This window comes from Lathamus discolor, chromosome 3 (assembly GCF_037157495.1).
Source record: "Lathamus discolor isolate bLatDis1 chromosome 3, bLatDis1.hap1, whole genome shotgun sequence".
NCBI classification, from domain to species: Eukaryota; Metazoa; Chordata; class Aves; order Psittaciformes; family Psittacidae; genus Lathamus; species Lathamus discolor.
Window position 1 is genome coordinate 65659183 of NC_088886.1, and position 21717 is coordinate 65680899.

The following is a 21717-nucleotide window of genomic DNA, read 5'->3' on the forward strand; positions in this document are numbered from 1 at the left end:
CCAGGCGAGAAACTCCATTTGGGGCCAGTGGGGTTTTTATATAGATATATATTTTATATATATTATAATAATATATGTTATACATAATTTTATATAACATATATATATAATTATATTTCTTTTGCAGGATTTCATTAAGCTGTTGGGACAACAATCGAATCCAAATCTCCCCTCTTTCACTTTAAAGCCATTCCCCTTTGTCCTGTCCCTACAGTCCCTTGTAAAGTCCCTCTCCAACTTTGTCTCCTCCCTACGCATGAGCTGCGGACCCCGTGATTGCAGGAGCTGGGGATGCTGCCAGAGTGGCTCAGCAGGGTCTTCAGACCCCTTCCTTGCCCCATAAGCACAGAGGAAACCAAGCATCACGGCTGGGAGTTCAACCCTTCGGCCTCTCCTGCTTTCCTGGCTTGAACAAGAATGATTTCCACACCATCACCACATGGTTTTGCTCGGCCCTGGGGCAGAGGGTGGTTGCAGAGGGCTTTAACCAGTGCCTCTGCAGTGAGCCAGGAGATGCCGTCTGCCAGGGATGCCCAAAGAGCCCAAGTACTTGCTTCAGGAGTGCCTGCCCCCCAACACCATCACACCCCCCACTATCTGCAGATAAGAGTACAGCCCTTCACAAGCAGAAGCCATCAAGCCACGTGGCTGAGGCTGATGTCCCATTGCCCTGTCAGCACCATCTTTATCCCATGGAGAACAGCTTCTGATGAAGTGAAAAGTTCCTTTAAAGCAGTGATGGATTCAGCCCAAACCTGCCTTTTACAGTGACTGAGACCACTGAGCTATCACCCTGGGAAATCATGGGACCGTTTATGTTAGTTGGGAGCTTCTCTTCCATTCAGGCACCAAAAGAAGAGGCCAGACTTGGAAAACAGCTGAGCATGTTGGGAAATCTGTCCCCCTGGCAAAGCCAACCACATTAAATTAATGGGAAAGCTCCTTGACTTGAAAGGATCCTGATTTCCCTTCGGCTCACAGGCTTGAAAGGCACTTTAGGGCATGGCTGCCAGCGGTTGCAGATGTGTAAAGTAAACTTAATGTGATCTTTATTCAGCTCCTGGTGACGATGGCATGAAAATCTGAGGAACTCATTTGTTCCTTGCATAGGCTTTAATAGAGCGATGAAATGGATTCCAGTTCTGCTCTCCTCGCCAGTCCCGACGAGCTTCGGTTGTTTCCAGAGGCATTTCCAAGAAAGATTAGCAGAGATGTTGTGGCAGGGCTTTATTTCCCCATTTGTTTCCATGTGCTGCTCTGATGTGGAGGTACCGTCTGGAAAGACGATTGCAAGAAGGTTTCCCTTTCTCATCTGCTTCAAAAGCTTTGCAGGGGAACAAAAGAATCATGATGGGGAAAATAAGATGTAATGTGGTGATATGGAACAATAGGAGAGTTAATTTAATGTGAAAGGTAGAGAAAACGGTGCTAAAGGGTCAAGTTGAAACTCTCCACACCCTTCCCCATCCCCTCAGCCCCCTGATTTATAGTGGCTGTGCCTGACCTGAGCAAAGGCTGTATCTAAATACATGATTTCCTTCCATGACATCAAAGCTCATTTGACACCAGCCATCAAAGGGGACGAATGCCTCGATTATGGGAGCTGCGCTCAGCAGAAAGGAAATGGGGAACGGCTGATGGGAAATTAACATTTCTTTCCCCCAAACAATTAGCTTTTATTGTTCCAGTTTGACAGGGGCATTGGTTTCAACTCCCATAAATGAGATCACTGGGATGGAACTCCTTTTTTTTTTTGCCTTCCTCATCCTTATTTCATCGCTCAAACCCAAGGCCTCGGTTATACAGGCTTTTACTGCAGCATGGTGCTATAATTGAAGGGAAAACCCTTAAACAAGGAGCCTGGGGAGCTTGTGGGGTGTGCAGGAGACCACAGAAGCCGTGGCAAAGTGACTGCCGTGGTGTGAGGTGCTGAGAGGTATTCACCCGCCGGTCCTTGCCTATGGGCTCTATGTCCTTCTGCTGCTGCTCTGGATCAAATCCATCCCTGAGCTGGATTTGGGATCGGCTGAACCCCTTTCCCTGCACCCTGAACACCTCCATCCACCTCTTCTTGCTTTCCCTAGGAGTTAACCTGAGCAATAGCTTCTGCCCACAGGTCTGGAGGCAAAGATTGCCCTCCTGTAACCTGCCAAGGGGGAAAGAGACTCTGTGTGTTTAACCACATTGTTTTTATGACTTTTGAGGCATGTCTCTGCATTTTCCTGTTTTCGCTTTGTTCTACAGGATCCTCAGCCAAGTTTCGGTCCCCTCCCTGGCTCCTGGGCCAGCAGTTCTTGGTCTCTGCATAGTTTAATCCTCTACGGTGGAGACCTTGGGTACCTTTGAGCAACGCAACGCTGCTTCCCCTTGCTGTTCTCCCACCAAGCTGCTCCCTCATGGAAATCCCTGAAATGGTCCAGATCTGGAGGGGCGTAATGAGAGAGGGTCCCAGTCCAGTGTGGGGTGTTTTCGAGTATCAAGCATTCAGCATGGGACATTTGGGGGGGATCAAGTGGGATGATCCCAGGTCAAACACAGGGTGTTTGGGGGATGGAGTGGAGGGACCTTGGTCTAATAAAGGGGGGTTGGAAGATGGATCAGGGGGGTCCTTGGTGTGAACTATGAGTTGGTGGGGGGAGGATGTCCCTGATGCAGTAGGGAGCATTTAGGGGATGAAGTGGGGAGTCCCTGTTCTAGCTGGCGCACTTGAGGGATGGAGCATCCCTGCAGGCTGCAGCCCCTCTCCAACTGATGCCCTTCTCAGCAGGATGGAATGCACAGGGCATCCTCGGGGTGCTGCTCATGCTGTGAGCCTGGGGGCTTCCTCAGGGCCCCATGGCCTCCTTTGGCCTTCCACCTTGTGCTGGGGCTGGCTGGGGGCACAGCTCTGCCTGCGAGGTGGGATGTGCCTCCCATGCCAGGCAGGGAGATGCTCCTGCACCCCCATCCTAGCAGGATCAGACGCATTGCCATGTCCCTTGAGGCACGCTTTGAAATCCACTAATGTCCCTTAATCTCACACATGTTAGAAAGGCACCTGTTTGACTGCAAAGCCACAGGGACACTGGGCCAGGGCTTGGGTGAGAGTAATAAAGACACAATTAGAGGCGGGCTTTGATGTCGGGAGGTAAAGGAGCTCAGGCAGCTGTGCCGAAGCCTCTCCCGCAGCCGCCCTCCTGCTTCGGTATCATCTTAACAAAGAGGATCTTGTGTCCATGATGCCCTGTTACAGTTCTCCCAGCCTGTGGCCACCTGTCCTGCCCTCCACCACTGAGCGCTGCCCCCAGGCTCCCTGCCCCAGTGCAGGGGTGCAAATCCGATTTCATGGCCGCGACGCTTGCTGAGTGCTGCCGGGCTTTGCTCTCCATCACCCAGAACCCGCGCTGCAATGGGCTCTTTGTTCCCCCAGCCCTGCTGCAACAGCTGGATTCCCCATCCAGCTGTGGAGGATGGATTCCCCATCCAGCTGTGCCAGGATGCAGGCAAGGGAGAGCGGAGGCAGCCAGGATGGGGGTCTCCACGTGGGACATCGGGTGCGCATCCCTGGGGACACAGGGAGGGATGCTTCCCATTCTGTGTGGGAGAGAAGCCCCCGCTTCATCCGATCTGCATGCCGTACAAGGATGCTGTCAGTTTAGGAGCTGGCCCAGAGATTGAGGATTAAGGCTCCTTCTGAGGAGATGCTTTTGTGAGACTGGAAGAGGAAATAAGTCACTTGTTTGCTTTTTGATTTCTATGCATCAGCTCAAACCTGCATCCTATGAGCAGGCTCAAAAAGCCATAGCATGGTACCATAACTTCCAGGGGCTGTAGAAATCATTAGATCAGCCCCTGGGTATCTCTGTATATGGAAGGAACGAGAGTGAGATGCTGATGCCTTGCCACACGCAGCAGTTTGCTGTCCAGTTTCAATGCTAACTTTTCCCTCTGAGCCTTTCCAAGGTTCTATAGTTATATTGCAGCCCCTGGGCTCTTAGAGCCCCCAGCATCCCAGGCTGTCATCACCGGGTCCTTGAGGCAAACCCTGCTTTGCAGCTCAACTACCGTGATTCCCACCAAAGACTCCTTATTCCCCTATGAACTATACTATCTCCACATTCACTGTCCAGGACTGCAAGCAGATGCTCTTTTCAAACCTGTGGCGAGACAGCGGAGAGGAAATGGAAGTCGTATTCAATGTCTTTAGCAGCAGAGGTGGGGCACTGGTGGTCCAAGAAGGCATGCTTGTCGCTCCCTATGCACTGGAAAGCCTCAGTACTGCTCTGTACCAGCAATACACCCAGGTCTGTTAGACCTGGAATAAGTGGAGCGCTAGGAATTGCATTACTCCTGAAGTGTGCTCCATCCAGCATTTCCTAAGTAAAACTCCCAACCCATTGTCTTTCTTTTGTTTTCATGGAAAAGAAAGGGAATCCAAGAGAGATTCCCTTCTTTTTCAAGACAGGCAGAGAACAGGGACAGCTGAGAACTGAAATCCTTTCTTCACCTGCCAAACACTGCAAGCAGAGCTACCTTCAATGCAAGCATTTCTGCTGAGGGCTTGGGGTTTCTCTTTTGGCTTAAAGGGCTTCCTGAGAGCACCACCAATGGAAAACAGCCACTTAAAACGAAACAGAAAGTTGTTGTTTCCCTCCTTTGTATAAGCTTAGCAAATTACAGCTAAACACACACATCCCGGCTTCTCTGAATGCCACCATTGCTGGGAAAGGCTCCCCTTGCGCCAGTCTGCGCTTTGTCACTCTGATGTATGTGGTTTAGCCCAGCAATGTCATACCCATCATATCTTAGTTCTGACAAAGCCTGTTTGGAGATGGCAATGAAGCTGGCACCATTACAGATGTACACGCTCCCCTGACGGGGATTGCTTTCTGTGCCTCCCATCCTGTTCTCCTCCCTCTTCACACACTTCACTTCACAGTTATTGACACCTAAATGCCCTGCACAGGCAATTTCTTCATCAAAAAGGTGTTTAAATGTGAGCTGAAGCTGCCTTGAATCGTGTCCAGGGGGCTGGACATGGCAGGATGGGCCAGCCTCACCTCTGCTCAGGATAAGACGCTCTGGAAGTTCTTCTCAGGGTGGAACATTTTGGGACGCACCCAGCACCTCCGTATTCCACTGAACTATTTAATGTAAGCCACAGGGCCATTTATTCCTTAAGAACACTGCACTTTCATCAGCCATTTATTTACAGCACACAGCATTCCTCAAGTGCATGACCTGCTGGCGAGCAGAGGAGGAGGCTATTGATTTTGGAGCCTTGTCTTACTTACACTAACCATAGAGCAGGGACCCATAAAATCACTGGTGAGGGGAGCAGAGCCAGTCCATGGGCTCTGACAACAGAGCCATTATAAGGGCCTGCACGTCCCTCCCCCGTAAACATGTGCTATGAGTGGCCCTGGGAGCAAATCCGATGTAGGTGGGTCTTTTTGTAATGCACATCCCACATGGGAGCTATGTGAGGGGCACAGAGCCATCGGCCCCACAGCACCCATCCCCATCACCTTAACCCCACATGGTGCGCAAAGCTGGGGAGAGGAGACGCATGCACATCTCAGGGATGCACATCCCTCGGGAGGGATGCAGCACATGGAAAACACTGGCTTGGGGATGAAAAAGAAGGGTCAATCCCATGTTGGTTTGTTTGGCACGTCAGGTTTCCTCACTGTGCCTCAGTTCACCCCTCTGCCTGCTTTGCACAGAGCCCAGTAGACAAAAAGACGCAATGCAAATGCTCGCCAGCACCATCAGAAACTTGCGACTGCTTCATTCCACTTTATGAGGAGAAAACTTGAGATTTAGGAGTTGTTTTACAGGATGCATTTCTCTCTGTGGCACCCTGAAGTGCTCTCAGGGAACCCTGAGACACCAAACATCTGGGCACAGCAACAAACAATACGAAACAACAGTACATTCATTGTTTAGCAGCCCTTTATAATCCAGCCAATGGTTTTTAAATAAACTGATGGAAAATAATGGGAATTTCAGGCCCTGGAACCCATTATTCCCGCATGCCAAATCTGATGCCGCTTAGTGCGACAAAGACCCCGAAGTTAATGAAATTCCTGCCTGGACAAACTTTTATCATGCTGTTCAGTAAAACAACTTGTGCATCAAAAAGCACCATCACTCAAGCTGTTAAAATGCCTTCTGTGGAAACGGAGGCAAAGGAGCAGGAGGAATAGATTTCTTAAATGACAGATAAGCAGTGCTATATATTTAATATATGTCTATATTAGGTTACCGGAGGTTGTTGAGTTTAAAGCGTGAGGGTGAACTGATCAACTGCTGTGCCAGCAATTGAAGTCTCCTGTTTGAATGGGAGTCTGACGGCTGTTAACTGATTTCCATGTAAGATACCCATCCATCACCCCCCACTCCTGGAAAAGCTCCATTTGCTGTAAAAACATGTTCCGTTGACAGTCGAATGCAGAAATAACTGAATCTTTACAAAGCCCCCAAAGGAACTTGCTTTCTTTAAGAGCACATTTCAGATGGCAGCATCCACCTTGTTCCCAACATCCCCAATAATCTGCCTGTTCGATGAAAGTGCTGCTTTGCAGAAGAGGAACTTTGCAGAGAACAACCCTTCCAGCCGGCCCTAATTAAGTTCTGCTTTGTCCTGATGAGGCACATTGCTAGAGCTGGGTTTCCAAACCCTGTGCGCTGGCTCCAGCTTCTCTCCAAGTGGCTGGAAAACGCCCTTGGAGGGCTGGTGAGCACTGATTGCTTTTGGAAGCCCTCATAGGTGATAGACCCTGATTCCTGACAATGTGCCCTGCTCTGTCCCAGGGGACAGGTGGGACCAATCTCTCCTTTCTCTGTTGGATAGGAGTGAAAAGCCTGGAAGTGTGGCTCTTGAGCTCAGTTCATTCCAGCTCCCGCCCCTCCTTCAAGTATTTTTTAAGGAATTTAGCTGGAATTTACTTCCAAGGTCACTTGCGCGCAGTGCCTGTGAGTAATCCTACCCCGGCTGGCTGGGAATGCTGGTGTCATTTATCATTTTCCCCTCTCTTATAGAGCTGATTACAGAAGTGCATCCAGCGCCAAGGGCTCCCTCCAAGTCCATGAGGCTGTGCCAGTTTCCCCCCACAGAGGGGGTGAGGGAGGTGACATAACCCCAGCACATCTCCACAAGGACCCGTTGATGCAAGGAGCCTTCTCCTGCAGGGAAAAGGCACGGCAGGAGGCGGGCAGCATCCGGCATCACCTGGTTGTAAGCACATGCCTGACCCTTAATGAAGCGCAGGGATTTACACGCATGCCCGTGTGCTTTCTGAACAGAGGTGTGCTCATGCAAGCCTGGGTCTGGGCTCAGAGGTGATGTAAAGGCACTTGCTGCATGGGTAAGATTGAGGGGAGGGTGCCCAGGAGGCTGTGAAATTGCTGTGTTTCTTGGGAAGAAAGCCATTTTCCCTGGAGAATGCTGGTCTGTGTTGAGCAAAAAGACACATAAAGTGGTTTGGACTGAAGGTTTAAGGGGGGGTTTCTTGGAAGAAATCACTTTTTCTCCTGCCCCCACTGACATAAGCATGGAGTGCTCACTGCATTTCTTCTTCCCATTTAACGTCATTGGAACTGTCACTTCCAAGTCTGTGCCTTGGAATATCCCAGTGCTGTGCAGTCCCGGGTCACTGGGATCTCCAGGCACCCCAGCACTGCCCCATTACACTTCACGCCTGTCCTGCAGCTCGGAAAATACGAGCTGCTGAGCAGGGGCAGATGGAAAAACACCCGCAGGAGGGTGGTCACTTGATGTCTTTAACACCTGCAGAGGCCCCAGCCTGGAGGGAAGAACTCCTTGTGCCATTCCCGGGCGGATGGAGCATGCCTGGGATCACGGCACCTCCATCTCCAGCACATCATAATTTTGGGGTGGGTTTAAGGTCTTTTTGCCATCTTCGCCATCACCTCTGAAACCACCTAAGGCTGACACTGAGCAGTCCTCTTGGGGACTGATCTCAAAAAGCAGAGGGAGGCCCCTCAGGTGATGGGAGATCAGAGACCATCATCCCCCGCGTGTCCCAAAGGGAAGAATGAAGGCTGGACAAATGCCTCCTTCTGCAGTTGTGCAGGAGATGGCTCTCATGGGAGCCCAGGGCTGCTCCAATGGGACCAGGGACAGCACTGATAGAGACCTGAGGGCCAGCTCACCCAGCCCAGGCTCCCCATGCACCAAACCCTCTTTTGCCTCAAACAAGCCCACACATGCGCTTGTTTTCACAGGGCACCTGCAGCGCCTCAGTTGACTCCTCCATAGGGATGGCACAGTTGCCCCTTCCTTCACGTTTGCCAGCAAGATTGAGGGTTTGTTAAGCCCTTGGGAGCTCAGCATGCTGGTGAGCACTGGATGAGGTTCAGTCCAATCCTGAGGCTAATTCAGACATGAGTCAGAAACCCCCCCAAAGGAAGGCAAGAAGACGGGTACGTGTTTAGGTATCAACAGTTGTTGATGCTGCTTCTCCCTTTTGCTGTGTGCCCCAGTCACGTCCAGCCTGCATCAGGCCCCAAGCGTGGCAGGAATGCCTCGGCTTGCACCGACCACAGGATGCTTCACCCCTGATGCCAGTCCCTGCTGTGAAGGCAGGGGCTGAGCTCGCTTGCATCAACCAAAGGCAAGGTGGCCAAGTGAAGGAAATCAGTGCCTCCAGCTCTGCAGGCGGAGGGGGGGGGGGCTGCGTGCGAAGGAGCACAGTGAGGGCTGACACCAGCCAATGCCCCTGACCTGCTGCCAAGAGCTCGACTGAGGAAAATGTTTGTTCATCTCAGTGTGAGAACACAACGGATTTAGTCCCTGTGTCCAGCACCTCACACCTGAATCCAGCATCTTCTTTAGTAGGGAACAGGGAGAAAATGAGTCCCATGATGAGTCCTTACCAGGGCTGACACACCAGGTCCTTCTGCTGATGGACGGATGGATGGATCATAACCATTTGCTGTGCATCCTCCACTGGTCTTAGCTCTCAGTGCAAATGTGGGCACCTCTGTGTAGTGCTCAGGGGCTGGTGAGGAATGCCCTTAGGGATGCGGTGTCCTGGGCATCCCCTAGTACCGCTCCCCCAAGACCCGTCCTGCTCCTTACCGGCACCAAGGGACAACATTTTCACCTCTGTCTCCAGGTACCACCTGAGTCCTCCACAAACACTGACACACGTAGATGTGAAGCCTTACAGAGCACAGCACAAAACTGGAAATACAGCTGCAAAACAACATGCAAAAATACCCCAAAACATCAGTAAACCTGAAACCTTCCTTCACTCCCAGCATTCTCCTGTAGTTTCCGAGTCTGTCCCCAAGCACTGGCCTACCTGAACCAACCCCATCCCTGGGTTTCTGTTCCCTGCTTCTCCTTGGCACTTGTTGAACATAGAGAAAGCCTGGAGCCCCCTCCTGCTGTTTCCCCTCTTACCCAGGGCTATGCCTGCCTTGGAAAGGCAAATGGAACCCCTTATTGTCTATCTGGTTCTCCCTGGCTGTGCAGAGCCCCAGCCATGGGACAGGCTGCAGTGAAGGAGCTGACTCTGTAGGACTCTGCAAGCTGTTATCTCACAAGTGGCTGTTTTGCCTTGCTCCCTTTTCAAACCAGGGAGCACATGTAGCATTCAACGAACCAGATGTCTGGCTCTGTGCTCGGGCCATTCCGTCCCTGCCCTCCCCATCACACGTGGCCTTGGGGTAGTGTTGGGGGTTCACGACCTCGCAGATGCTCTGGGTAAACATGGTCCAGGGAAGCAGGAGGGAAGGAGGGAGAGAGGGATGGATCCAGGAAAGGGGTCAACACTCCAGGTCCTCCCTGCCTCACATGTGGTGGCTAAGCATTCATGACCCTATAGGCCCCAGGGGTGAAAGGGGCTCAATCTCACGAGGACTTAGAGGTGACGCAACCAGGTACCACACTGCATCTGTACGTGAAGGCATGAGTTGCAGTCAGGATGTTTCATACCTGCACTGAGAGACATCATTGTTCAAACACTGGGAGAGCCTCCAGAAAGGGCAGAAATTAAGGTGCTCATAGAGGTGCTGGGGAGCATCAGGCTCATGGATGAGGCCCTCCTCTGGTTATCTCCCCTGTTCTTCCTTTGCTGTTGAGCTCCATCTCCCATCACGAGCATCTCTGACTGCAGCCAGGCAAAGCCCCATCCTCAGGCCAGGTGCCCAAGGCTCCCCATCCTGCCTCTCCTCTGCGCTCCCTGACAGGCGTGCTGGGACAAACCCACTGACCCTTCACATTCCCTGTGGTACCCCAGGCCACGGAAGGCAGGACCTGGTGTTCCCTGAACAGCATGTTCCTTGGATCCTGGTCATCCCTGGTCTGTCCTGCTCTGGCCCAGATTCATGAGGTGGGTCCAGAAAGGGGCCAGCATGGGAAGCAGCTGAGCAGGCGTGTTTCCAGAGCAGTGCAGCTGGGAAAGGTTTATTTTGCTAAGCTGCTACTGTCCCAGGGTTATTAAAGACACACTTGGAGCATTAGCCCCTATTAAGCCATGCTGGTAAAACACGCGATAGGCCAAGAATCACAGCAAAGCCAGAAAGAAATGCTCTTTTTTGCTTAGTGAGTCTCAAAAAGACACCCCATTGCCCCAAGAGCTGCTTCATCTCAGACTCACCATTGATCCCAGCACCCCCAGCAGCCCACTGCAGAGGCCATGCCCTGCTGCCGGGATGGCTTGACCCCATGTTCCCAGCAAGGGGCAGCCCCACAAGCGCCGTGCTGGGGATTTCAGTGCCTGGCACCAGCCTGCACTGTCCATGGATTCAAATCATGCATCAGGCTTTAATCGATGTCACTCAATCCCGGCCAGGATTTGTCCATCGGGAAACAGCATCCCCTCCCTTCCCATCCCCTCCCGCTGCGTGACTCACAGCGGTGCTGAGCAGAGCATGATCCACCCTGGGAAACCCCTTCACCAGCTGCAGCATCCCCTGGCTCTCGGCTGGGACCCCGCAGAGGCATTGCCTGCACTGATGGACCGGCCAAGGAGAGGAACCTGTGTTCATGGTTCAAGGAGAGGAACCATGTGTTCAGCCTTATCTGCTGCAGGCAGCAGGAAGCACCCGACGCTGAGGCCACCGCAACCCACGGTCCTGCGGCTGCCGTCACAAGCCTCCTGGGTCATTTTTGATGTGCTGGGTTGGGACACGCTGGCCCAAGCTATTGCACATCTACAGCTTTGATTCAAAAGCTTATCAGTGCAATGTATTCATAAACCCTGTGCACGGGGCGGCTGCTGCCTTCACCCAGAGCAACTCTTGGCTCTCCTCTCAGCTATGCTTGTACAAACACTTGGGTACCTTATTAACTGTGAGAGATTAAAACCACAGAGCAGGTATCAGCCCCTGAGTTCAGCAGGAAGCTTCCTCTGATAACCCCTGTATTATTTATGTTCTAATCAGCCTGTTTCCCAGCTCAAGCACCTCCTACAGCCTAACCCAGCGTAACAACAGGAGTAAGTACAACCCTTTATCTCCATAGGGCACATGTTTTTAATCCTTATTTCTCAAGTATCTTCAAGTACATGTGCTCTCTTGCAGCTTTTGTACTAGCTGAGGGCTGGACAAAGCACATCCACCACAGCTCAGATCCAGAAACAAACAACTGGATGAGGCCAGACACTGCAAGAGCAAATCCTCAGATGATGGATACCTTTGGACCAGGATGGTGATGCAGGCAGACAAGAAGGCACATAATATAGACAGAGCCACAAGCTTTTGAGAGCAAGAAACTGAGTGCTGGGCAACATAATGTATTTTAGGGGCCTGTGTCATGCAAGGAACACCAATCCCACTGCAGAAAACAGCACTATAACCACAAGAGAGCAGCCATTCACCCCTCATTTCAAAGAGTGAGCCTGAGAAAAGCCCCTCAGGTAAATATATCCACTGCCAACAATGGGTACGTGTAAATACATGCAGGGATTAAAGGTAAGTCTTTCTGTCTCTATATAATAGTTTCAGAAATCACTTTGTTTTCTTGTTCTTGTCCTCTCCATGCTTCATTCATTGCCTTTTCCTCTCACTTTCTTTTCAGTGCCTAATGCAATGGGGCTCCATCACTGCCCTTACCAACACAGCAATCAGGAGGCCTTTTCTTTGGTAAGAATACATGAATATTAAGCATTTTACCATTGCTGTTTCAGTACATCATATTCCCTTTTTCACTACATTCCTTAAGAAAAAGCCAACATCAAGCACTGGGGGTGTGTAGGAGACAGCATCTGTTCCCAGCCTTCCATCCGGCCATGGTGGCTGTTAGAACATCCTGCTCCCATCCTCACTGTGGGGAAAAAGGCATTGCAGGAGCTGGCCCAGCCCCAAATGTAACTTTGGAACCAACTGAAGAGACTCCTGTAAATGAAATTTAGGGAAGGAGCTGCCTCTGAGTCAGTCCTGGCAGAGACCAGTCCACCTCCGAAAGGGGCTTTTTACCCTGTGTTTTCCTTCTGGCATCCTGCTAATATGACAGCAATTAAAGGCCCTGAGAACTGGATGGAAACAATTTGGGAAGGTCTCTATTAGGTTTGCTCTCATTAGCACTCCAGGCTGGTTTTCCAGCTCCTCATTGTCAGCTGCCTTCCACATGCAGTGTCCAAACAGAAAAGCCCCGAGGCATTATACCCAGGTAACATGAACTGGGGCTGTCTCATTGGGCATGTGAAGGAGCACAAGGGAGACCGTCACAGGAGCCCACCATGGCCGAGCTGATGTCAAGCAGCTCCCACGCTGGGGATGGCAAAGCAGTTAAGATGGGATGTGCACGAGGAATTGGGACATGCCAGGTCTTCCTGCCACCTGCACTTGGAGTATCATTTGCATCCACAGAGAAGAAGGGATGCCCTCAGCACTCAGAGGGGTTTGGAGCAGCAGCAGCACCAAGCACAGCTCCAGGCATTTGCTGCCTGCCTGGGGCTGTCAGGGCAAGTCTTACAGTGCTGACAAGGGCTGTGACCACTCTCGGGACTTGCCCTGCCTCGGGGAAACCACAAGAGCCCTCCAAAGCCAAAGGATTCCACCTACAAAGCAGTCCCAGGAGTTTGGGTTCCAGTCCTTTGGGTTCCTCTAACCTGGAAGCAATGATGCTTCACCCGTCCCCACTGCCTCATGCCCAAAACACCACAGCATTTGCCAAAAAGAGCCCACCCAGCAGTAAGGCAGAGAGCCCTCTGAGGCAGACCCAGCTTTTCTTGGTCACCTGGGAAAATCAGGGCAATTCTTGTGCTGAAAGTCAATCAAGTCAATTAGAATCCTAGCTTTAGCAAGACAGTGATGGAAGGATGTCCATATAATGAATCACTGCCACCACTGCACAGGGAGACAAAGGAGAAGAGACAAAGGAGAGGCCCTTTCTCGCATACCCTTTACCTGCTGGTGTGCTGCCTACAGGTGTCACAGATGCTCCTTCCTGTTATGGGAAAAACATAGGATTACCCTAAACACAGCCAAGAGATGAACTGCGGTGAATTCCTGTGGGGAATGCTCACTCTGCACTAAAACACATGGAGGTGGCTGAGCCAGCAGAGCTGGACCTAAAAGCGAGACAGAGGCGTCTCATGGATGCCCAGACTCTGGGAAGCCACTCAGTGAGCAAGTGGGTGGTAACATGAGATGTTTGCTCTGTGGGTTTACACAGCAACAGCACTGGAAATCACTGGGGAGCCGGGAAATGGAAAATGACTGCATGCCAAGCGGGCATTTCACTCATTTGTTGTTGAAATAATTCAGGAACTGTTGGTTTTCCTCTTGCAGCTCTGCCCTGGCACCCAACCCAGACTTCCTGCCTACAGAGAGCACTGATTGCAGGAGAGGCTTATAGGAAGGGCCTTTAGCTCTGAGTGTCCGCTCTGAGACATAAGAAGCTGAACCTGGACTGCTTTCTTGGGGCAAGGTTAGGCCCAGGTATCGGGCATGCTCCACCAGGATGCCCTGCCATTCAGCTGATATCCCCTCAGCTGGAAACTTGGTTCTGGCTTCTTTTTCTAGCTGAACTGCAAAGGTCAACAGGGAGGAAAGGGAGGGAAAAGACATCAACTGGGCACAGGGATAATCCAGTCCAGCTCTGGTGATGCCCTAGGAGATGGGCATCTACAGACAGGTTCCCACTTTGCCCATTTGGAGTGATGGTAGGCTGGTTTTGGGGGGCTGAGCCTGAAAACTAACTTTGCTTGAAAACAAACTTCTTTTGGCCTGTCAGCACCAACAACCACAACCTTTGCCAGTGGGTGGGAAGAGCCCATCAGCCCATGCACGGACCTGGCTGTGATTTACAGGGAGCCCGCTGAGTGCAGATCTCACGTCATTTCAAGTAGGAATAGCTGTGACTGTTGCTGCACGCTGTAAATCTGTCTGTGTGTGACATAATGAACAGCATCGTCTCCCGCAGGCAGCGTGATTTACAGGCATGGAAATAGCTGCAGTAAGGTCATGGCTGGGGAATTGGGGGAGAGGCAGTGCAGGGGCAGGAGCACAGCCTGCACCACACGGTTGGTTTGGATGCTTCCCGTGTGCTGCCCTGCACTGTGCTCACACAGCCAGGACCGAGGGCTCTGTCCCACAGCACAGCAAGCACTGGGCTTGTAAGACATGTATATGGCCTCCGTCATCCCAACATGCTATTTTATGGTACTTACCAGGAGAGACTGTTGCATTAAGGAAATCATTCCCTGAGCAGAAGGGAACAATGAAGGTTTCTCCAAACCAAGGGCAGGGAGTTATCTGGAACATAAATAACCACTGAGTCTGTCGATGCCTCTGTTTCTATTAAAGAGAAATATGTAAGAGATCAAATTCTGCAGTAACTTAGCTAATAGTTGGCTGCATTGCTAACATCTCTACACAGGCTCACCCCGAAATAACTGAGCTTCAGAGTTTGCCAGGAGTTCTCCACTGCAATGGATCTTTCAGGCAGGCCAATGCAAATGCAACTTCTGCAAACTTGGAATTTTCTGCAGGAAACCATATTGGAGAATCCATCCTCCCTTGGGAACAAACAACATCCACTTCCCAGCTCACCCCCACTCCCATCCCAAACCAAGTAATACTGAATCTCAGCTCAGTTTCCTTGGGATGGAAGCTCCAGGTCATCTGGATGTACTGGTGTAACTTCCCACATGGACACTTTAATCCTGGTATACAAATACCTATTTTCATACAGATAATCTCAGTTTGAAGGAGTTTAAAATAAAACTCTATTCCTGTCCTGGAATGAGCATTGCGCTCTCTGGGACTTCACTCATGTGACTGGTCTGGTTTAGCTATCAGCACAACAGAGAGGTCTGCTTTTGGTGAGGAAAGTATGTTACACTGAGGTACAGCCCAGGGAGCACCCCTGGGTGCCCAGCACTAATATAAAGCAACATGCCTACTCTAATTGCTGCTTATTTCCCTATCTTGGTCTGTGAAACCAAGCTCAGGTCAGCTCCTGACCTATCAGGTTTAATTCTCTAAACCACACCAAATGTGCTCTCCCTTCTATTCTATATCCCTAATATATCCCTAATATCCCTCTACATCCCTAATCCAAGAGACAGAAGTCCTGTATGCTCTCTGCGCTGCTCCATTAACAGCGTTTGCTGAAGAAGCGATCAGAGACCACAACAGCTTTTTCCACCCATGTCAAAAGAAACCTCATTAACAACCACCCACAGCACAGGTTACCTGCGCAGTACTAACTAGCAGTAAGCAGTCTATACACCAAACAGCCACAAAGCACACCCAGGAGTCCCACCACCCTAAGCATATGTTGTAAGGTCCATAAATACCTCTGCCAGTGGACACGCATCCTCATCTGATCCAGCACCATCCCAGGGTAGCGGCCTGCCCAGCATCACCTTGGTAAAGCAAATGGGAGAAAATCCAGTCCCTGCCTTCATTCATAGCACATGAATGAGGCTCATCCACCTCTTGCTGCTGTGACAGGGTTTGCTGAGCCAGACCTAAGGGCCCTGCTCATGCCAAGGGTTCTACAGGGCAGGTATCGCTGGTCTCCAGGGGTTTGTGTTGGCAGTCTTATGCTCAAGCACACTCACAACTGTCTTCTTAGTGCTTCGGACACTGTGTCTGCTCCACGAAATAAGGTCCTTTCATGGTCACCAAGACGCTGGTCAGCTGGAGAGATGAAGCAATGATGTCCCTGGTTGGGGTCAGAGAGCTCAGGGGCCACAGTCACACCAGTGTCACTGACCCACTGGACTGGTTGCATCCATTGTCACTGCAAAGTGCACACAGAGGAAGGACAGTATTTCTTCCTTTAATAAATAGCAATCCAAGAGCCATGAGGCTGTCCTGGTGCTCTGAAAAAACAGAATTCCCCTTTGGCTCTTGTCGTGGTTTAAACCCAACCACAAACCTCGTCCACTCACTCCCCCCCTTCTTGCCCTCCCTCTGCTCCTGGAGGGACGGAGAGGAGAATCAAAAAGAATGCAAATCCCACGGGCTGAGATAAGAACAGTTTAGTAACTAAGATATAACACAAATCACTGCTGCTACCACCAATGATAATAATGATAAAGGAAATAACAAGAGGAACGAATACAACACCTCAACACCAGTTGACCAATAACTTGCCCCACTCCCCCCAGCCGAGCACCGACTGATACCTCCTCCAAACCCTGCAGTCCCAGCCCTTCCGGGTAACTCCCCGTTACATCCTGGGCATGACGTGCTGTGGTATGGAATACCTCTTTGGTCAGTTTGGGTCAGGTGTCCTGTCTCTGCTTCCTCCCGGCCTCCCCTCCTCCCTGGCAGAGCATGAGGCTCACAAAGTCCTTGGCCAGACCAAACATTCGAGCAGCAACTGAAAACATTGGCGTTATCAGCACTGTTCCCAGGCCAAAAGATCAAAACACAGCACTGTACTAGCTCCTAAGAAGGAGAAAAATGACTGCTGCTGCTCAACCCAGGACAGTTCTCTATCCAGCTTCCATCATTTCCCTCCATATAGCTCTCTTATGGCACTGGCCACACTTAGTTCTGCAGAAAGGCTGTGAGCTGGTGCAACCAGCTACAATGCGCTCAAACACACAGGCACAACAGGCATGGATCAGTTACAGGCTGGTCCTGTTTGCCACCCAGCTGCTGTTCCAATGCCACACACCCAAAGCAACAACAGAAACCCTCCAGAGTTGTCCCCTCCCATCTTCCCAAGGTTCAGGGGTGATCACCAACACGTTGCAAACCTGCATCTTCCAGCGAGAGAAATCAGACCTGAATCTCCTGCTCGTGATAGACCCGAATAGCACGATGCTGATGCTGTGTTCTGCATCCCCCTCAGGCTCTGGGGACTAGGTCTGTGAAGGCTACGCTCAGGCAAGGCTGTTTGAAGGGATTACTTCCTCGGGCTTTTTGTAACTCTCAAACCATGAATCTCTGCAGAACATGCCATGGCATTTGCAACAGCACATGATAACTGACAATGTCACTAGCACAGTTAGCATTACCCATACTGCCAGTGTGCAAATGCATCTTGTAGCTTGGGCTCGTGTATTTGCAGAAACCATCTATTACCTAATCACTGCAGCTGCATGGTTGTGCAGCCTTCCTCTCAAACTGGGAAACATGGGAGGGCAGCTGGGATGTAACTCCCACTTCCCTGCCTTTTCAGACTTCCCTACAGAAGCAGCAGAATTTCCACAGACAAACATTTCTGACCAGGAAAGTGAGGGTTCCCCATGGAAATTTCCATGCAAAAATACCCAGCTTGATGGTGTGTATGAAGGGAAAAGCTGCTGTGGAAGAGGATGACGCATTTTATGTGGTTCAAGTAGGTCAATGGGCAGCAGGAGAAGGCCTGGGCTCTGGCTGCTGCTCTGCTGCTGGGTGACCTTGGAGAACTACTGCCACGCTGTGCTCCCATCTGTAAGATGGGGATAAGAAAGTGTCACACACAAACTCGACGGGTTATTAATAGCAGCCTCTGGCTCAGATTTCGAAACAGCCCAAGGGGCTGAGAAGCCCATTTGTTCCTAACAGTTCAAAGCAGGCAAGAGACTCAGATTTCCTTGACACTTCTGAGCGTTAAAGTCAGGAAAAAGAACTCTCAAAAGCATTTGTCTTGAGGGAAGCAAGTATCTGAGTATGTGACTTTCCTTTTTCCTAATGCAAATAAAGCAAATCACCAATGAAGCTGAAACGTTTGGTTTGGTTTGACTTTTACACTAAAGCCCACCAGATAGAAATCTGAACATCAGCTACTCTGAATGTCAGAGTTGTGGTAGAAAAATGGCTGACGCAGTGGTCAAAAGGAAACATTTTGACTACTCGGGATGGGACTGTTTCCACAATTCCACAATGAAGCCATAGGTGAAGTTGATACATTCTCCCCAAATGTTTGGATTTCGTTCAATGGCTAGATCCAATAGTAGCAGCAGTGTGGTTTGGTTTAAATGTCTAATAGATATAAAGGAGTTTCTGTAGGACTGCTATAAACGACTTCCTAGGTTGACTGGCAAAACCCTGGTGACAAAGGGCTGTGAAAGGTGGCAGATCTTGTGTGGGATCATGTCTGGGGCAGGGCAGAAGCCTGGGACAGGGCCTGGGGGGGGACACCACCGAGCAGCATCACATGCAGGGGCTGTGCTCTGGGATGGGATACTCTAACCCAGGTTTGTAATTGAGCACTTCTCATTCAGGCCAGCTACAACCCAGAGGGAGCAGAGGGCATTTAACGTGCATTTAAGTGATGTGGAAAGGGAGAGTGCAGCCTGGGGAAAGGAATGAAAGCAAAGCAAAAGGAACATCCTTTTAAATTTTAAAATGCCAAATTCCTTGGCATTTTATCTGCACCCTGAGAATATTCAGTCCCATGCAGGAGCAGGGGAACAGGCTGCATAATCTTCCTTTCCAGCTCTGTTCGAATGGCAACGTGGACACATCTTGCTTTCATTCTGAATTTTACACAACCTGACATGGCTCTTGACTTCATTAAAAAGACATTTGGAAACAAACAAACGAAAAACTCAACTAAAATCTTTGTCAGCTGATTTTTGTCTCCTGGAAAGTCTTCATTTTGAATGAGGGGAATTTACCACACGAGAAAAGAAAATCACTCCCTTGGAAAGCATTCAACCACTTCGTGTTTGCCTCAGCTCTGTGTTTACTGCAACTGCAGATGCAGCAGCAACACAGGGCTGAGATGCCAGGATTATAGTTCCAAGTCATTGCTGTGCTGACCCCTTATCTCACCCATAGTCCCGCATCTCTGCTGCTCCAGCCATGAGGACAGTGCAGTAACACATCACCCACATTGTCATGTGTGTGCTCAGCAGATGTAACTGCTGTTTCCTAACTGAAACCCCATGCCTAAGTGGGATTCAAGGTAAAGATTTCCTTCCAGCTAGAATGGGCTGCGGTGATAACTGGTTCTCCCCAGAGATCATTCTTTTTCTGCAGGTGATGGGCCTGACATATTGGAGACCCTAAAAAAGAGGAGACCATGAGCTCCATCTGCTAGTGTTAGAGAAACCAAACTGGGATGGATTACTTTCACTTACTGGGATGCATTACTTTCACTTACTGGGATGGATTACTTTCACTTACTGGGATGGATTACTTTCACTTACTGGAATGGATTACTTTCATTTACTGGAATGGATTACTTTCACTTACTGGAATGGATTACTTTCACTTACTGGGATGCATTACTTTCACTTACTGGGATGGATTACTTTTACTTACTGGAATGGATTACTTTCACTTAACTGGGATGCATTACTTTCACTTACTGGGGTGAATTACTTTCGCTTGGATGCAGCATAATTAAAAGGAATTTGTGAGACAATCATACACAGGGAAATTCCTAACAGCATAAAAGGGAGGAAGGGATGGCTCATAAAAAAGTTATTCCCTCTGGGGTTTTTTGGCAACCCAAAAACATAAGGTTGTAGAAGGACTCCATGCTGAGGGGAGGACAATAAGAAGGAGGTGTTATGGAAAATGACCCTTCCCTGAGCAAACGGATCTGATATTCCTGCCATCCCTCTGCATCCTTCATCTGCTCCTTAAATCTGTTTCCAATGAGCAGATGCAGCCTTAACCTCGAGTCCAAAAGACGTCACACTCACCTGCTGTGGTTATGCAGAGCTTGTGCCTTGCTGCCTGCACTGCACTCCTGGGCACCACTCCATGGACCTCTGCTCACCATGGCGCAGCCAAGATGCACCCATCCAGCAGTCCACACTCCAGGCAAGGGATGCCTTGCACCTGATTCTGAACCAAAACCAGTAACTTTTATCCCTGCCCCCCAAAAAGGTGGGTTGAGCACAAGTTCCCAGCTCTCAGAAACACCTCCAGACTTACAAGGACAATTACAAGGACAAACTTACAAGGGACATTGTTGTACCTCATAGGATCTGTCTCAGGGCCAAAACTACCAAATAATATTTTCCTGCCCCATGTCAATGTAAAGTGAGTTTAAAGATGCTGAGGTTTCTCCTATGAGGAGGCAGCTGACCTCAGGTAGAGGTTAGTTCTGAACATGCAAAATACGGAACTAAGTTTTAGGCTTCATTTGATTAAACTCAGGCTTTTAGGTATCCAACGCAATGCAGATTTTGATCCTACAATCCAGTACTGCTGTGAAACATAACTGAGGATCAGAAGAAAAAGCCAGGAGGAGGGAGCTATCCTGTCCCTGCAGAGCTACACGAAACTGAGTGATATCCAGTCATAGCAGTGAATGGAAATCTTCATAATCCAATTCAGTTCTTTCTTATTCCTGAGCCGGTTCTGCCCAAAGCAATGATCTGAACAGAGGGAGAAATCATCCCTCCTTCCCTCCTCCTCCATTTGTTCCAGCACTGTGTTTGGTTTTGTTTTTATTGCATCTGAGGACTTGGAAATGATCTTCATCAGGTGCCTTTGGGATGTTCTTGTCTGCTATTGAGCTCCAGGGAAAGGAGAAAAAAACCCTTGGACTGAACAGGAAGTCACTGTTTGGAGGCACTGACACAGCTATTCAAAATGGGAGTTATGTGACATATGGGTGGAATTCGCCTGGAAAAAAACTGAGGCTACAGGGACAGCAGGGGCTGTGTGAAGACAAAGGGCTTGAACAAGCCCTGCGTTGCTCTAGGACTGGGTTTCTCCCAGGACTGGCCTAAGCCTGCTGCAACGGGCGATAGCCCAGCTATCAGCATCACTGGTGCAGGGTCAAGCCAAGGCTGAATGCCTCACTTCTCATTTTGCTGGGCTGGGTTTCCATCCACTTCCTACTCAGCCTGGGCTGCTTATTGTTTTCCTGCAGCCCGTGGGGATCTCTTGTGCATGGGCAACATCCCTCGTTCCACAGCTGAGCAGTGGGAACAACAGCAATGAAAGCTCCCAACCACTAACCCCAACAGTGCAGCACTGCCCAGCAGCCAAAAAGGGGAGGTGCCACGTCCCCTCTTGGGGACCCCGCATGTCAGGAGCCCTGTGGCTCCCCATCTGAGGGGATCTGGGCACTGTGAAGCAGCTTAAACTCTTATTTACTTACCGTGCTTCAGAGCTTTGTTCTGGTTTGAGTTCACCTGCAAACGGATGGTTTCGTTGCAGTCCTCTTTGAGGTCAGTTTCCATTTACAGCAAGAAACCCCATGGTTCAGTCTGTGTTTGCTTTGACTCGCTGCATCGATTCCAGTTTCTGCATAGGCAGGAAACCACAGTGAAGAAGAGCTGAACACAGCCATCTGGGTATTCCCCACCACGACTGCATCGCACTCATAACCCCTCCTGCCTGAGGTGC

At 50.1% G+C, this 21717-nt stretch overlaps 1 protein-coding gene across 3 annotated transcripts in view; it reads right to left on the reverse strand.

The window, feature by feature from the left end:
* COPS8 (COP9 signalosome subunit 8) overlaps nucleotides 1–21717 on the reverse strand; it is a 45415-nt gene that overhangs the window by 14583 nt on the left and 9115 nt on the right. The window contains exons 5-9 of one of the 3 annotated variants that reach the window (XM_065669632.1): nucleotides 21470–21615; nucleotides 20058–20202; nucleotides 15759–16207; nucleotides 14843–14942; nucleotides 14628–14712 (exon numbers count right to left, since the gene is read on the reverse strand). In XM_065669632.1, the coding sequence (XP_065525704.1) occupies nucleotides 14628–14657 (30 nt within the window). In that variant the 5' untranslated portion in view covers nucleotides 14658–14712; nucleotides 14843–14942; nucleotides 15759–16207; nucleotides 20058–20202; nucleotides 21470–21615. Of the gene's footprint in view, nucleotides 1–14627; nucleotides 14755–14842; nucleotides 14943–15758; nucleotides 16208–20057; nucleotides 20203–21469; nucleotides 21616–21717 lie in introns of all 3 variants that reach the window. The other 2 variants (XM_065669631.1, XM_065669633.1) reach the window with 2 other exon arrangements.